Below are 18,542 nucleotides of genomic sequence, written 5' to 3' on the forward strand. Positions count from 1 at the left end.
AGGATTGCGCATGCCCAAAGGGGCTGAGTAAACGGGAAATGGTGGGAGGTCGAAATTGGGCGAAGGAAAAGTGCGCATGCGTACTATGGTCATGGCCGGGGCGGGGCTCTCGGGGTAGAAGGCACTCGGCGATGGGGCGGAGCGAAGGGTGGGAGGGGCGGCGCTTGAAGGCTTGCGCGCACGCGCCTGGTGTGGTCGCGTCCAGTGTGCGTGCGTACGTATTTGCGTGTGATTACAGTTCCCGCCATCAGCCGTTCTCCCTGTCTTGAGGGAGTGAGCGACCTCGCTCTTTCGGACTGGCGTCTCTCTCTTTTTTGTTTGTCCCGGGCTGCTCCTCTTCTTCGTGAACTCTGTGCTTCCAGCAGACTTGTCCCGGAGTTGCAGACCTTCCGGCTCAGGTAAGGTGGGCCTTGGTAGCCTTTGAATTGAGCCGTTTTCTCTACCCGCCCCTACCCCGTGCGGTCCGCCCACTCGGCGTTCACTCTCCTGGAGTTCGCCCCACGGCTCAGCCCACCCCACCCGCCGGGCGCTCCTAGGGGCTCGCAGGTATTCCTTCTCCCCCTCGACTTTCCCTCTCCTTTGACTCGGTCTGTGCTGTCACTCGTTCTCCCCTGCATCCCGAAACTGCCCCTTCTTACGGGGCTGTCTTCGCCTGCCGCTTGCTCTCTCACCAGGCCTGCTGCCTTTTCAGGTGACTTCCATACATCCTTCGGGCCTTGGACCGGGTACTCATTCGCCCTGTTTGACTGTTCTTCACCTCCTTCCTCCTCTTAGCCATCCGTCACTTGAAAGGCAGGGATTGTATTTTTGTCGTGCGTGAGGTTGCTTTCCATCTCTAGTCATCACACCGGGTTTGCCAATTTAAGTCATGACCCGTGAAAGAAAATGTGGGTTGATGAAAAAAGTCCTGTGTTTTGGAGAGTTGACTTATGGGTGCTTTCGTGGTGTTCTTTTAGAATTTCAGCCATGTATAAATGACTTTTTACTATGGGGAGGAGTGTGTCGCAGTGCCTGACAAGTCCTCTTGCTTGAAGAAATATCTAAAAGGGACTGTTAAATAGTTGGAGATATTGAGCCAGAAATTAGTGTGTGTGCATGTGTGTCCTCTGTTGTGATATGGATGAAATTGCCTAAGAAGAGTATAGTACTAAAAAAGGAGACCTAGGATGAATCATTGAGAGAATGTTGATGTTTAATAGCTGCACAGAAGTGATGAATCTTTTAAGTGATGAAAAAAGGCATGCATGATATTACTTTCTACTGGAAGGTAAAATTGGAGGAGGAATGGAAAACCTAGTGACAGGAGAGTAATCATTGGAGATGTTTGATAAAATAAAGTGAAGAATAGGGTTCAGACTAGGTTCTCTTCTGCTGTTTCAGCACTCCCTAAGATTTAAATTCCACCTATATATTAGTGATTTAAATTTCTTAAAGATTTTTTTAGTAGCTTACATTGATTGTACAGTGGAGGTTTCATTGTAACATTTTCATAATTCATTCATACAGTGTACTTTATCACCCTGATTTAAGAATTTTTATTTCCAGCAATTCTGGTTGTTCTCAGTTCCTTATCCAAATAGTCAACTGGCTGCTTGACATCTCAACTTGATTTTTTTTCTTAGGAATTTTGAACCTAACATGCTGAAAAGCAAAATCTTGATTTGTCTCTCTGTACTCAAATTCTTTTCCCTCCATAGCCCCATTTCATTAAGTGTCATATCTATTTATCATGTTAAAAGTTAGGAACTTGATGACCACTACATTCCATATTATCAATATCTTCTCCAAGTCCTATATGTTTTTCTTCCAGTATGTTATAGATCTATTTCTGTATATCTTCACTGTGACTTTTCTAAACTGGAATCCTTTTTTACCTAGACTTGAGCTTTCTTGCTTCCAGCATTCTCATCTGTAAAATGGCAATGATAAGGGTTCTTATCTTATTGAATTGTTAGGAGGACTAAGTAAATAACTGTGGTCAACATATGGTTGATCACATGAAAAATTTCAAGTTAGCATTGTTACTGTAATTGTTATTATAAGTTGCATAACAGTATTTTCAGGTCTGGTTGCCCTATTTTTTTTTTCCATTTTTCTTTCTTTCCAGTGTGTTCTCCAAACCCAAACAAACCTTCATTCATTTAGCAGTAATACATCATTTATTTGTTTAAAGTCTTATAGTGGACTTCCCATTACTAAGTGCTTATTACCTTTAGGCTAAAGTTTGAAACTCTTATGGTTATCTACATGACTTTATAACTTGGTTCTTGCCTGTTTCACTAGCTTCATCTTGCAATGTCTCCTTTTTCTCACTGATCTCCACACATAGTGCTTTTAATTTCCAATTTAGAGCCTTTGCACATACTTTTATGTTGACCTGAATTGTTCCTTTACCACTGTCCTCCAATCAACTTATTTAATTCTCAGATTAAGATATTTTCTCTAAAAAGCCTTTTTTTTTTTCTCTTAACCTTCAGGTCTTAAATCATAATCTCATCATGACCTGCATTTTAATTTATGTAACTTTTTAAAACTTGTAATTATATATTTACTTGTACTATTTAAATCTGTCTCCTAGAATAATGACTATTTCAATTTCATTATTCAAGAATTGGTTAAATGAATTAAACTAGAACTTGATATAGAACCATTAAGTCTTTCAAAAACACCAGCTTAAAAGACACTACAATTGGTGATGTAGCTCATTGGTAGAGCACTTGCCTTAGCAAGTGCTTGAGTTTCAAGGCCTTGAGTTTAATTCCAGTACAGAGGATGGAAAGAGGAATGATGCAAACAATTATCTAGTAGTCGGTTACTTTTACCCACTCTTGTATAATAAAATCTTTCAGTTTTTAGGATGAAGGGAGGTGGTTCAAGTGATGGAGCACCCGCCCAGTAATGTATAAACAAAATAACAACAATACAACGCCCTGGGAGCTAATGGTTCGTGCTTGTAATCCCAGCTGTAGGTTCTCAGTTCCATACCAACCCAGGGAGAAAAATCCTGTAAGACTCCATCTCCAAAATAACCAGCAAAATGCTGGACTAGAGCTGTGGCTCAAGTGGTAGAGTGCCAACCACGAGTAAGCAAGAAAAACAAGAGCTCTGGACACTGAGTTCAAACACAGGTACACACACACACACACACACACTGTTTAAATATTAGACAAAGCTTGAGATGAAGATCCCTCTCTCCTTCAGTTACCACACTATCTCTTTTGTAATATTTGTCTTAGGAGTTTTTTATTAGGAAAGAAAGCTCTTGAAAATCAGATCAGTGGTTTATGTTGTTTAGCAACAGGTTAGACTATGAGGTTAGTGAAGAAGGGGTTCCTATAAACAGATCAAAGTCCATATTTATGTCAGTTCCTGGTGGATGAGGAATGAAAGTTTAAAGTTTAATAATTCTTAAGATTGCTGTTAAAAATGATTATAAAGTACTCATTAGCTTACTCATGTAACTAACTGTAATCCTCTGTATAGTATCTTTACAAAAAAAAAAGATTATAAAAATTAGCTAGCATATAAATGCCAACCATAGACAGTTAAGTTCCTTTCCTAGGTAGTAGTGAGTGAATAAAACTGTTCAGGAAGGAATTTCGTGTCAGTAGTATTTGCCCTTAGTATTCATTTTGCTGGCAGTACATATGAAAAAAGTATTCCAGGGCTGGGAATGTGGCTTAGTAGTAGAGTGCTTTTCTCCCATGCATGAGGCCCTGGGTTCAATTCCTCAGCACCTCATATGCAGAAAAAGCTGGAAGTGGCTCTGTGGCTCAAGTGGTAGAGTGCTATCCTTGAGCTAAAGAGCTGAAGGACAGCTCCCAGGCCCAGAGTTCAGGCCCCACAACCCACCAAAAAGAAAAAAGAAAAAGTATTCCAGTTGAGTGGTCTGTGTCTTGTCCTCTTCCCACTTATGGAGAAAGTTAAGAAGATGAGTAGTGCATATTTTAGTTTCTAAGAGATACAAACAGTTCTTTAGAAAGGATATTGTAAAGAAGAGGACTGATTGAAAAATCCTGTGAGAATGGATGCTGGAAAGTGACTGACAAAATTTATGGATGAGGATGAACTGTGGTAGTGGTTTAAAATTTTGAGTGTAGCCTTAAACATAGCATTGTCTGTTGTGACTGAACATAATTATATAATCTCTGAGCCTCAGTTTTCCTCATCTGGAAAACAGACACAATCCTATTCTTTAGAATGCTCTTTTGTTGTTCTTGTTGGTCTTGAATTCAGGGCCTGAGGGCTGTCCCTGAGCTCTTTCACTCAGACTAGTACTCTGTCACTTTGAACTACAGCTACACTTCTGGTTTTCTAGTGATTAATTGGAGACAGGAGTCACTAACTTTTTCTGCCTGGGCTGGCTTTGAACCATGATCCTCAGATCTCAGCATCTTGAGTAGCTAGGATTCCAAATGTGAGCCATTAGCACCTGGCTTCTCTAGAACTTTTCTAAAAATTAAGTGAAACATTGCATGTGAGGTACTTTGCACTGTGCTTATTAAAATGCTAGTTCTTTAAGTACATATTGAGTGAAGTGATGCCAAAGTGATGAGTTTCTGAATTAGGGAAGAAGCTGTAGAAGGGTTGGGTGTTGGATAGATGAGAATGAAGGTAAAGCTGACACCAAGATTTCTTGCCTGAATCTTGGTGAAAGGACAAGAGTAAAAAGGTCTAAGAACCTTAGTGAGGCTATGGCTTACCTGTATCATCTTCACATTTATATCTCCTACCATAGCGCCTTCCAACTGGAATAATTTAGTAGATAACTTTTTACTAAATGAATACAATAGCTTAAAGTTGATATTGTAGTTAATGAGAGATATACCTGGATAGAATTCCGGAGAAACTTCAGGCTTATAGAGACTTAAAATTGAAAAACAAGTTTTACTTACTTTTCATTTCCAAAGATAAGCAAAGACATCAAGTTTTCCCACCTTTGCAAATTTGTATCAACACATTATAGAAGTGATTGTTTCTAGGGCTTGGGCTGTCAAAATGTAACAGTGTTGACTAAGTCAACAAAGGGTCTACTAACTTTTTAGTTTCAAAATGTAGCAAGAATAAACCAAGATATAAATTGATGAAGGTGCAGGCTCCTGAGATAGTCCCTCATTTTCCACAGCAGATAATATTCTTAACGTTCTGTTGATAGGATGTGTATGTGTATGTGCAAGTGTAAGTGATTGTGGTTTTAAAGAGTTCATCTTTGTTATATAAATAACTTTCCTTAAGTTTTAATTTTCTATATGTTAAATTATCTTTAAAAAGGCACACTTATATTTTCTTTAGCTGAGTTGATGGCTCCTGGAGAACTGGCATAGCTGCAGAATATGAGTAGTTTCCCAAGAAGAACGCACTGCCTTTGGCACAAGGAGCAGAATAAAAGGTGAAATGGTATTACATAGGGTTTTTCAGTAAAAGTAAGTGATGTTTTTGTTATGGATATGTTCTCAAGAGTGTGCAAGCTGGAAAGAATTGACAGTTTTCTTTTAATTTTGTGCAGCATTTTTATGTTTTAGCTTGCTTTATCATGATATGCTAAATGCTATGAGGATGAGGATATTTTCAAAGCAGTACCTTAAATGTGAGCTTAAGTGAGCAAGGTTGAAAAATAACTGATGGAACTATTATGGAATGCTCAGACTTGAACAGTAATATTAATTGTGAAAATGTTTAGTTAAAGGGAATCTCTTTAATATGCTTACAGAATGACTTTTTTTTTTTTGGCGGTGGCAGTGGTGGGGGGCAGTCTTGGGGATTGAACTCAGGGTCTGGGCACTGTCCCTGAGCTGCTTTTGTTCAAGGCTAGCACTCTACCACTTGAGGCACAGAGCCACTTCCAACTTTTTCTGTTTATGTGGTACTAAGCCACATTCCCAGCCTTCTTTTTTAAATTTAATCTAATTTTTTTGTGCCAGTCCTAGGGCTTGAACTCAGGCCTTGGGTATTGTCCTTGAACTTTAGTGTTTAAGATTTGTGCTCTACGACTTTGGGCCACAGTTCCACTTCTGCTTTTGGTAGTTAATTGGAGAAGAGTCTTATGGCCTTTCTTGTCTAGGCTGGCTTTACAATCTTCAGATCTCAGCCTCCTGAATAGCTAGGATTCCGGGCATGAGGCACCAGCACCTGGCTGAGAATAATTCATTTTAATTAGATTTTTTTTCCTATTGTTGCTTTGATAGGAGAATTAGGAAAACATAGTTTAAAAAAGCTTTGTTGCCAGGCACTGGTGGCTTATACCTGTAATCCTAGGTACTCTGGAGTCTGAGATCTGAGGATCAAAGTTGGAAGCCACCATGGGAACAAGTACCTATGAGACTCTCATCCCTAATTACCCAATAAATAGAAGTGGAGCTGCATCTCAATGGTAATCACCAGTCTTGAGAAAAAAAAAAAAAAGCTGAAGGATAGGATCCAGGCCCTGAGTTCAAGCCCTAGTACTCTCATTAAAAACATAAAAATTAAAAAATGAAAGAGGAAGCTTTGTCTTAGGTTTATAAAAAGTTCAATTATTATTGTCATGCACATCAGACTAAAAAAGAAACTTAGTTTTTTTTTCACTTATCAAATAGGGAAATCAATCCCTGATTATGTGATGAATGTATAAAGGTAGTTCTTTTTAATTCATTTATAAAAATTCATTTATAAAAGCAAGCAGTAAATTGAAGCATTAAGAAAAGGCTTCATTAAATTATTTCTGTTGATTTTGCCCTGCACCTTTTACTTTTATTCCTTAGAAAAAAGCAAGATTGGTAGTGGAAATGGTTAAGAAAATGTCTAAAATATTACTTAGATAATTAAAATTCTACATCAGGGTATTTTGAGACATTGAGAATTAGACAGAAATAGAAACTACCAATACTATGTTTTGTTTTGTTGTTGTTGTTGATGTTGTTTTGCTGGTCATGGGTCTTGAACTCAGGGCCTGGGCACTGTCCTGAGCTCTTTTGCTCAAGGCTAGTGCTCTGCCACTTTGAGCCACAGCTCCACTTCTGGTGTTTTGAGTGGTTAATTGGAGATAAGAATCTCATGGGGACTTTTCTGCCCAGTCTGACTTCAAAACCATGATTCTTAGATCTCAGCATCCTGAATAGCTAGGATTACAGGTGTGAACCACTAATGCCTGGCCCACTAACGTTTTTATTTCCCATATACTTTGGTGAACTTTGAAATCTTCATCTGAAAATTTGTTTAATAATGACAGTATTAATAAGGTAAGCAACTAAGATTTTGGAGTTTTGTATTGTTTTTATTTTGGCATGATCTAAAGACTGACATATATATACTCTGTGTGCTGGTGGCTCATGCCTGTAATTCTAGCTACTCCGGAGGCTGAGATCTTAGAATCCGGTTCAAAGCCAGCCCAGGCAGGAAAGTCCCTGAGACTCTTATCTCCAATAAACCACCAGAAAACCAGAAGTGGCATTGTGGCTCAAGTGGTAGAGTGCTTACCTTGAGCTGAAGAGCTCAGGGAGAGTGCCCAAGCCCAGAGTTCAAGCCCCACAACCGACAGAAAAAAAGAATGACATATAAAGAAAGATGAGGGAATCTGATGAGATATGACCCTTAATACAGAATGATTCATTGAGCAATAAATAAATCCAAGTTTGGGTAAATTTATCAATTTTTAAAATATTATAATTGTAACCACATATTTTTATTTATAAGCAATTTCTCTTTTATTGAATTTTTTACAAGGCTTGAGTATAGTTTTGCATTTAGTGGAGAAGTTTGGACACACATAGAAAAAATACAGGTAGGAGCTGGGAAGGTAGCTCAGTGGTAGAGCGCTTGCCTTGCATGAATGAGGCCCTGGATTCAATTCCTCAGCACCACATAAGCAAAAAGAAAAAAGCCGGAAGTGGCGCTGTAGCTCAAGTGGAAGAGCACTAGCCTTGAGCTGAAGAGCTGAGGGACAGTGCCCAGGCCCAGAGTTCAGGCACCACGACCGAATCCAAAAAAAAAAGAAAAGAAAAAGTACAGGTTTACTCACAATGATTATGTATAAGATAATTCTTACAATAAGTACCCTTGTAAAGAGGTTAGTTAGTATAATCCTACAGTGTAGAATTCCAGTGGCTCATGCCTGCAATCCTAGCTGCTCAGGAGATCTAAGGTTCAAGTTCAGGAAGGAAACTCTGAGTCTTACCTCCAGTGAACGAGCAAAAAGCTGGAAGCAAAACTGTGACTCAAGTGGTAGAGCACTACTGAGCGAAAATACTAATAGCATCCTGGCCGAGTTTAAACCCAGGTATTGGCATTAAAAAAAAAAAAAAAGATAGATATGATTCCCATACCTGTTGTGCATTTTTAAAACAAATTGAATAAAATTAATAATGTTGATTTGTTCATTATTAAACAATGAATTTCTGGTTCCTTGATTTCATACACTGTCTTAATGGGGATGATGAGTTTAAACAATATATTCTCTATCTTGAAATAGTAGAGAAACAAAAAGTTTATAGTACTGGGTGATAAATGTGCTACTAGAGGCACAGAGTACAACTGGAAGACAAAGGAGGATTTGAAAGCTCTCAGTATAGGGGGAGGGAACAAGTGAAGAAGTCAGAAGAGGGTATGAGCAAAGCTTGAATCTTGATCTTTATAGCCACAAAGGGAATCAGAAAGGCTGGGAAGAAGGAAACTACATAAAAACTTACTGTTGCCAGGTCTTAGTGGCTTAGCTATTGATAATCTTAGCTACTCAGAAGGCTGAGATCTGAGGACTGCAGTTCAAAGCCAGCCTGAGCAGGAATGTCTGAGGCCCTTATCTCCAATTAACCACCTAATAATAATAATAATAATATAATAATACAATAAGCTGGAAGTGAAGCTGTGGCTCAAGTGGTAGAGTACTAACATTAAGTAAAAAAACTCAAGGATAATACTCAGGTCCTGAGTTCAAGCCCCAGGACTGAAACAAAAAAAAGTTCACTTAGGAATTATTTGTCAAAGGTAAAATTACTGAAGACTCTTTGTAGTAATGGTAATATTAAAATGTTACTTGGTTCTTAGAGCAGGTTTTTCATTTTTATTTTTATTTGTGTCATTGCTGGTGCTTGAACTCAGGACCTTGGTGCTATTCCTGAGCTGTTTTGTTCAAGGCTAGTGCTCTACCACTTGAGCCATAGTTCCTCTTTTGGCTTTTTGGTTATTAACTGAGTAAGAGTCTCATAGACTTTCTTGCCTGAGCTTCTTTTAACCAAAATCCTTAGATCTCACACTCCTAAGTAGCTAGGATTACAGGCATGACCCACCAAGGTCTGGCTTTTGTTTGTTTTTATTAGAAGTTAAATTCTTTTTTTATGTAATTCTAAAAGTTAAATAAATTTGATTAAAAATTTTAATTTAATGTCTTTTGTACATGTTGATATGCTTATACTATTGATGAATTTGATGTTTTGGGAGAAATTCCATTCTAAGAATTAGAGTCATATGACTGAAATTTAAAAAATTTTTTATTTGAAATTCAAGACCTGTTAGCATTCATGAAGGAAAAAAGAACCAACACTTTAATAGTGAAGACAGTTACATTGAGAGTGAACTCTTACTCTTGGTTGATATATCAACACATTACCTAATTCATGAATGGTGAAATGTTATTGGACACTTGGCAAAGAAGAAAACATGTACAGAAGAAATTAAAAATGATTAGTTGCAGCCATTAGATTGTCAGTGCTTGCTTTAATTTAGCTTTCTTAGCTGTGCTCTACAACTAATCAGGGCCTTTAAGGATGCATCATAAAAATTGTTTATTGAAATGGAGAAATGGATATAAGAGGGTTTATTAAGCATTCTCTTTTGAAGTTTTTTTTCTAAATTTCTTGTTGTTATAAAGAATACATAATAAAGAATACATTTCTTTTTGGACATAAGATGGTTTATTAAACATTCTCTTTTAAAGTCTTTTTTAATCATTAGTAACTTGTTATTTTTCTTTCCTAGAACCTATCAGGTGAATGTATATTTTTGCTTTATACTTCGGCTAGAAGCAATTTATTTTTAAAGAAAATGTCTCCTCTGAAGATACATGGTCCTGTCAGAATTCGAAGTATGCAGACTGGAATTACAAAGTGGAAAGAAGGATTTTTTGAAATTGTGGAAAAAGACAATAAAGTCAGCCTAGTAGTTCAGTATAATACTGGAGGAATTCCAAGGATATTTCAGGTATTAACCAAATTTTGATTCAGAATGCTTCTTGAATCAGATCCTTTAGTAAGTAACTCTCCCATGCCATAATAACCATCAAAGTAGCCCTTCTTGCTTATTTCCATGACACTAAATTTTTTAGCTACCTATTTTATAATTTTGTAAATTATTCAACAGCATTCTTGGCTGTATATAATAAAAAGCAGAAAGCAGTCACCATTATTGAAGAGAAAACTAGTGCAAATTAATTTACAAGGATTTGGGTACTATATACCTAAGCTTGTGTGTGGTGTATGCATGTGCTTGCACATGTCAGTTCTGGGCTTGAACACAAGACCTTGGACTTCAGGCTTTTTTTGGTCAAGGCTGGAATGCTACCACTTGAATCACACCTCCCCTTTTGGATTTCTATTTTCTTTTTGGCTGGGACTTGAACTCAGGGCCTTAACAGTATCCCTGAGTAGTATCTTCCACTTAAACCACAGCTTCATTTCTGACTGTTTAGTGGTTAATTGGAGATAGACTTTTTCACAGACTTTCCTGCCTGGGCTGACTTCAAATCATTATTCTCAGATCTCAAGCTAAGATTACAGGCAGTCAGGGCTGAGAATGTGGCTCAGTGGTAGAGCGCTTGCCTTACATGCATGAGGCCCTGGGTTCAATTCCTCAGCACCACATAAGCAAAAAGAAAAAAAGCCGGAAGTGGCGCTGTGGCTCAAGTGGTAGAGAGCTAGCCTTGAGCTGAAGAGCTGAGGGACAGCACCCAGGCCCAGAGTTCAGGCCCCACGACTGGACCCCAATAAAAAAAGAAAAAAAATATTACAGGCAGTGAGCACACTCAGGAAGTTGAGATCTGGAGAATTGCAGTTTGAGGCAGCTTGGGCAGAAAAGTTTGCTAGACTCCATCGCTAAAATAACCAGCAAAAAATAAGACTGGAGGGGCTAGGAAGGTAGCTCAGTGGTAGAGCGCTTGCCCTGCATGCCTGAGGCCCTGGGTTTGATTCCTCAGCACCACATAAGAAAAAAGAAAAAAGCCGGAAGTGGTGCTGTGGCTCAAGTGGTAGAGTGCTAGCCTTGAGCTGACGAGCTGAGAGACAGCGCCCAGGCCCAGAGTTCAAGCCCCATGACCGGACCCAAAAAAAAAAAAAAGACTGGAAGCATAGCTAAAGTGGTGGCATGAACCACCAGCATAAGAGGCTGAGCTCAAACCCCTGTACCACCCCAAAAATTAATTTGTTAATTAGGTTAGACCAAAGTATACTTTTTGCCCTAAACTGATCTGTTGAAGAATCTGTTGAAGTTATGCTTGAGAATATAATCTGAGGAAGAATTTCCATTTGTGTGTATGTACATGTGTGTACATGTGTGTCTGTGTGTAATGAACCCATATGTCGTTCCTGGGGCTTGAACTTGGATTGGGTGCTGTTTCTGAGGTTTCCTTTTTATTCAAAGGCTAGTTCTCTACCACTTGAGCCACAGCTCTGTTTCCAGTTCTTTGCTGGTTAGTTAGAGTTCAGTACCTGCCTAGGCTAGCATCAAACTTTAGTTCTCAGATCTCAGCCTCCTGAGTAGTTGGCATTTCAGGCATGAGCTATAATTGTTAATTTGTGTGTGCGTGTGTGTGTGCTTGCCAGTTTTGGGGGTTATACTAGGCCTGGGAGCTGTTCATTATTTTATATGCCAAAAATATTCATGAAGCCGGGTGCCGGCTACTCAGGAGGCTGAGATCTGAGGATTGTGGTTCAAAGCCAGCCTGGGCAGGAAAGGCCATGAAACTCTTGTCTAAATAAACAACCAGAAAACTGGAAGTAGCACTGTGGCTCAAGTGGTAGAGTGCTAGCCTTGAGCTGAAGAGTTGAGGGACAGCACTCAGGCCCAGATTAAAAAAAAAAAAAGATCCTTGAGCCAGGCATCAGTGGCTCATGCCTGTAATCCTAGGTACTCAGGAGGCTGAGATCTGAGAATTGTGGTTTGAAGCCAGCCCAGGCAGGAAAGTCTGTGAGACTCTTATCTCTAATAAAACTACCAAAACACCAGAAGTGGAGCTGCAGCTTAAGTGGTAGAACGTTAATCTTGAGTAAAAAAAAAAGCTCAGAGACAACACCCAGGTCCTGAGTTCAAGCTCAGGATGGCACCAAAAAAGAAAAAAAAAGAAAAAACAACAACTTTAAGTTGTAAGTGATGATAAGAAATAGAAACAAGTTTGTCACATATATTTATTAATTGTTCTTTTCAACTAAAGGTTTTTCTCAAATAGACTCATTTTGTTTTCAATCTTCAACCTAGGTTGACACTGAATGTTCAAATAGTTAATGCAAATGTAGGTCATCATCAGCACATAATTATTATATTTAACAATTCTAGCCTCACCTGAGGTCTTTATCAATTTACATTAACTCTTCATCTGTCAACCACCTACTGATTGTAGATACTGTACTAAGAGCTAAGAAAGAACATAGAGCTGAATGAGACATCATTCTCCCAAATTAGGAGGAATCAAATGCATATTCACATGTAAAAATATAAGACACTATCATGCAAAGAATGAAGTGATTTATGCTTGAGAATTTAGAGGATAAATAAGGGTTGGCCAAATAGCATGATACCCTTCTGAAAACAAGCTAAAGCAAAAAGGTCTGGGGACATGGCTCAGGTGCTAGAGTGCTTGCCTAGCTAGAGTGAGACTCTGAGTTCAAATCCTGGTAATACTGTGAGTGGGGAAGAAAGGCGAAGCCAGATATTGGTGGTTCACGCCTGTGATTCTAACTACTCAGGAACCTGAGATCTGAGGATTGTGGTTCAAAGCCAGCCTGGGCAGGAAAGTCCATGAGATTTGTATCTCCAGCAAACTACTCAGAAAAGTTAGAAGTGGTGCTGTGTTAGAAGTGGTAGAGTGCTAGCACTGAGCAAAAAGAAAGGGAAGAGCCCAGACCCTGAGTTCAAGAACGAGGATTGGCAACAACAACAAAAAAAGCAAGGAAAGGGGCTGGAAAGGTGGCTCAGTGGTAGAGCACTTGCCTTGCATGCATGAGGCCCTGGGTTTGATTCCTCAGCACCACATAAGCAACAAGAAAAAAGCCAGAAGTGGTGCTGTGGCTCAAGTGGTAGAGAGCTAGCCTTGAGCTGAAAAGCTGAGGGACAGCACTCAGGCCCAGAGTTCAGGCCCCATGACTGGACCCAAAAAACAAACAAAAAAAAGCAAGGAAAAATGATAGGAAGTAGACACTGAAGAGGTAGGTAGCAACCTGAGCTTCATGTTTTCTTGTTCTACTAGGAGCTTAGGTCCTATGGATCCAATAATCATAAATTCAGGTCTTTGGGAGTTAGACAAGCTAATAAGATTGAGAGATGAATCTTTGTTACTTTGGATGAGGAATGAAAGTCCTGAACATAGGAAAAGATAGAGAAGCAAGAGGAGGAAAGTATAGTCAACGAGACTTAATTCATTAGAATTGGGAGGAAAGAATCAAGAAATCCCAGTTTCCAAATGGATGGCGGTCCCTTTCATGATTTCCATAGTAGGGAGCAGAGGAAAGAATTGGGGAGTAAAGGCCGGAGACATGTATTGTCTGAGGTGTCAGCTATTCTGAAGGTCAATAGGTCTAGAATTGTAACAAAGAGGTCTGGACTTAAGAGAAGTTGGGAGTTTTTACCATCTGGGTGGTTACTGAAATTTGGGAGCTAGATGGGTTTATTTTCATTTTGTTGAAGTGACTAAGATCAGGATTATTTTCATTCACTGGTAAACACTTTCCTGTATGTAACATTAATGTTTTAAGATGGTAAGTTGATTGATATAATGCCTTTATGTTATGTATTTTCCTGTTTTACTAGAAAATATCTGCTCAGACATTAGGCTTACTTTGAAACTTAAATATATAGATAACATATTTACATACGTATGTACAATTTGAGTATAATCTGATAAAATTGTATTTTATACAGATAAAAAATTGTATTTTTATATATAAAATTGGCAAAGTTCAATTCTCTGAAAAAACATGAAATGCATTTTTTTTTTCATCGTGGAGCTTGAACTCTGGGTTTGGGCACTATCCCTGCACTCTTCAGCTCAAGGCGAGCTCTCTATCCCTTGAACCACAGCGCCACTTCCAGTTTTCTAATGGTTTATTGGATGGAGCTAAGAGTCTTAAGGACTTTCCTGCCTGGGCTGGCTTTGAATTGCAATCCTCAAATCTCAGACTCTGAGTAGCTAGGATTACAGGCGTGAGCCACCTGCACCCGACGAAATGCATTATTTTTTATGTGTTTAAGGGATATGTCTTTAGTAAAAGACAGTATTCTAGTATATGTGTTCCAGATGCTAATAGTTTACATTTATAATCCTAGCTACTCAGTAGGCTGAAATCTGAGGATTGAGGTACCAGTCAGAGTAGAAAAGTCCAAGATACTTTTTTCCCCACCATACTGGAGGGGATGTTCAAATGGTAGAGCACCAACCATGATAAAGAAAAAAAAAGCCCAATGAAAGTACAAGGCCTAGTATTCAAGGTTTGATACCAACAAACACATGCCGGTGCGCGCTCGCGTGTGCGCGCGCGCGCACACACACACACACACACACAGTAGATGTCTGCTAAGGTAGAGTACTAGAGAATAAAAACTACCTAATGTGTAGAAATTATTTAGGTAATAATGATATTTTAGGATATTTTAATTTCGCTTTGGAAAAATTTCATTCCAGAGAAAACAAAAGATGTTGCTTTCATAGCACATTTTTCAAAGACTTGGAGAGCCCAAGACAAAGAGTTTTGGGGCACTCAAGACCTTTGTGATTGAGTCAAATTGAGTCTGATTGGACATTTAGGAAAGATTCTCAGTGTTGGTAAAGGTTTACTTTTAATGTATTTTTAAGATTTTGGAATTCTGAGGATTACAGCTTAGCTTTCTATTTTCTTTTACACTGCAGTTATCTAAGTGATTTGCTACATATTTATAAACTTGTTTGAAGAAGAAGAAAGATTAATTCAATTTGTCTATACTACTAATAGTATAATCATCCAGGCTTTGACATTTAACTTACTATATTTATCTTATTACATAACTTAATATCTGAAAATATGGAATTCTCTAATGTAAGAAGATCAATAGAGGTAGCATTATTGTGTAAGATAGATTTTAATAGTGTATGTTTGTATCTTATTTTTTTTCTTTCTTATGAGTCCAAGACTTGGGACCAATATCTTTTGCTCATTTGGCTAGTGCTGTGCCAAATGAGGCACACTTTCAACCCCATATGTTGTATCTTCTAAATGTTAAATCTTTGATTTAAAGATATCAAGAAATAGAATTCTTTTGGTTGAAAATAAATTGAATTAGTATAGGATGATTGGGAAATGTAACTTGGAAGATAAAAGGTTCTATTTGTTATATAATTATACTTTGTATATTTTTTATAATACAATTTTCCTTTTATTTTTGTCAGCTAAATCATAATATTAAAAATGTGGTGCTTCGACCCAGTGGAGCAAAACAAAGCCGCCTAATGTTAACTCTGCAAGATAACAGCTTCTTGTCTATTGATAAAGTACCGAGTAAAGATGCAGAGGATATGAGGTTGTTTCTAGATGCAGTCCATCAAAACAGACATACAGGTGAGCATAAATTATTCTAATGTCTGACACTGGTAGTTTTAAAAGAATATGATAACTACAGACTATTACTTCTGATGAATGTTGAAACAAAAGCTTCTAATAAAATATTAGTAAACTAATTCAGTCACATATTTAAAGAATTATACTGAGTGACTAAAAAGGATTTATTGGTATTGTGCACCTGTAATCTTAGGAAATGGACATAGGAAAGATGGTGGTGCCAGGTCATCTTTGCAAAAATTTATTGAGATTCCATCTTAGAGAAACAGCTGTGTGTGATGATGCACACACAATTCCAGCTACTTAGGAGTGAGAGGTAAATCCAGGCAAATGTGAGACTCTAGCTGAAAAATAGAAGAAAAAGGCTAGAGCTATGACCCAGGTATACACTGTAGCAAGTGAGAAGCCTGAGTTCAAAATGCTAGTACTTCCAAACATGTGGAATGTAAGGCTATTTCAACATATGACAGTCTTTATAATATAGCACACTAAAAAAAAAAAACAAACAAAAAAAACGGGGCTGGGATTACTCAATGCAAAAATGTTTGCCTAGCAAGTGCAGCATCCTGGGTTTGATCCATAGTACCAAAAAAGAAAAGACAGGAAAAACAAAGTTAAAAATAATAATTTAAAAAAACCCACATGATTATTCCTGTAAACTTAGCTACTCAGGAAGGCTGAGATCTGAAGGATCTCAATTCCTGTAGGACAGAAAAGTCCTCAAGACTAGCTTCAGTTAACCAGCAAAATGCTGGACTGGTGGCATGTCTCACGTGGTAGAGCACACGCTGTGAACAAGAAAACCCAAGTGAGAGAACAGGCTTTGCATTCAAGCTCTGGTACCACCACCAAAAAAAGGGAAGGAGGTTTTTGTTTTTTCTTTTTTGTCAGTTGTGGGGCTTGAACTCAGCCTATGTGCACTGTTCCTGAGCTCTGCAGTTCAAGGTGAGCACTCTACCACTTGAGCCACAGTGCCACTTCCAGTTTTCTGGTAGCTAATTGGAGATAAGGGTCGCAAGGACTTTGAACCTCAATCCTCGGATCTCAGCCTCCTGAGTAGGCTTGCAGGTATGAGCCTTCAGTGCCGGATTAGGGAAAGAGGTTTTGAATTCTAACAATCTCTGGATGGAAAAGTCCTTTCTGAATCTAATATAAAAACTATAGTGAAGAAAAGACAAACCATATAAATGTAGACAAAATATTAGCTAGAGTTAAAGAGTGGTGTCACATTTTATTTGTTTATTTATTTTGGTGCTGTGATGGAACCCAGAGCTTCATACATACTAGGCAAATGCTGTATCACTGAGCTACATCTCTAGCCCCTGAGTAGTATGTTAATGTCAATTGTGATCTTATAGAAATGAACTTTTAACTTTTTTAAAAAAGAAACTATAATTAGAGACATACTAGGTAATTGCAGGAAGTAGTGTAGATGTATATCCAATATTTCTGGAATTGTTACAATAATGTTTTCCACATACCCAATATTTATCATTTTGCTATCTCATCTTTTTTCTTGTGCCAATTCTGGGGCTTGAACTCATGGTCTGCACACTGTCTCTGAGCTTCTTTTGCTCTAGGTTGGCCCTCTACTACAGCTCCACTTTCCAGCTTTTTGGGGTAGTTTATTGGAGATACACTCATGGCCTTTGCTACCTGACGATCTCATCTTTTTTTTTTTTTTTGGTTATGGGGGCTGAACTCTGGGCCTAGGTGCTATCCCTTAGCTCTTCAGCTCAAGGCTAGTACTCCACCACTTGAGCCACAGCTCCCCTTCTGCTTATGTAATGCTGAGGAATCGAACCCAGAGCATCACGCATGCAAGGCTAGCACTCTATCAGTGAGCCACCTTCCCAGCCTTTTCTCATTTATTTTTAGGAAAATCTAAGATTTATCATTTTTTTTATTATATAAAGTCTGACCTATTATACAATCATATTAAAAGTCAACTTTAAAAAATGGACAAAAACTTCAAATAAGAAATTCAAGGAAAAATGGCTTTTAAACATGTAAAAAAAATCTCAACTTTAGTAATTCTCAATCATATTGGCAGCAGTTTGATAGGAAGCAAACTCACATTTGGTTGGAGAGTAGAGGACTATAAGTAATGTAAGTTGATGTAATATCTAAATTTAGTTTAAAATTATATGTCCATTAACAAAACAATTCTTTTTCTAGGAGTTTATTTTACAAAATCATTTCATTAGTACAAAAAGAGAATGTTATGCATTGCTTGCAATTTTGAAAACTTAAAATATTTCAAATCATTATCAACGGGAAGTAGGGAAACTATATTAAAATATAGTGCTGGTCTTGGGCCTTGAACTCAGTGCCTGGGTGTTGTTCTGAGCTTTTATGCTCAAGGCTGTTACTCTACCATTTGAGCCATAGCTCCCCTTCTAGTTTTTTGGTGGTTAGTTAAGGAGTCTCATTGACTTTCTTGGGTGAGCTGACTTTGAATTGTGATCCTCAGATCTCAGTCTCCTGAATAGTTAGGATTATAACATAAGCCATCAGTGCCTGGCCATAAAATACTTTTAAAAGTAAACACAAAAAAGTACATACAAATTCATATTGGTGGAATACCTTAAATGTTTAAGCTAACATGAATTTCTTAGAACTTTTTTGTTGTGGTTGTTTTGCCAGTCCTGGGGGCCTTGAACTTAGGGCCTGGGCACTGTCCCTGAGCTTCTATTGCTCAAGGCTAGTACTCTACATCTTGAGCCATAATACCACTTCTGGCTTTTTCTGTTTATTTGGTACTGAGGAATCGAA

At 38.2% G+C, this 18,542-nt stretch overlaps 1 protein-coding gene across 3 annotated transcripts in view; it reads left to right on the top strand.

The window, feature by feature from the left end:
* Positions 1 to 230: 230 nt before the first annotated feature.
* The window catches only part of Usp37 (ubiquitin specific peptidase 37), an 81,416-nt gene continuing 63,104 nt past the window's right edge, over positions 231 to 18,542 (top strand). For 2 of the 3 annotated variants that reach the window (XM_042679243.1, XM_042679244.1), the window contains exons 1-4: positions 231 to 398; positions 5,293 to 5,423; positions 9,949 to 10,170; positions 15,599 to 15,767. In XM_042679243.1, coding sequence (XP_042535177.1) covers positions 10,015 to 10,170; positions 15,599 to 15,767 — 325 coding nt within the window. In that variant the 5' untranslated portion in view covers positions 231 to 398; positions 5,293 to 5,423; positions 9,949 to 10,014. The remainder of the gene's footprint in view (positions 399 to 5,292; positions 5,424 to 9,948; positions 10,171 to 15,598; positions 15,768 to 18,542) is intronic. The other variant, XM_042679246.1, reaches the window with a different exon arrangement.

Source organism: Dipodomys spectabilis, unplaced genomic scaffold (assembly GCF_019054845.1).
Source record: "Dipodomys spectabilis isolate Male_0828 unplaced genomic scaffold, ASM1905484v1 ptg000051l, whole genome shotgun sequence".
Lineage (NCBI taxonomy): Eukaryota > Metazoa > Chordata > Mammalia > Rodentia > Heteromyidae > Dipodomys > Dipodomys spectabilis.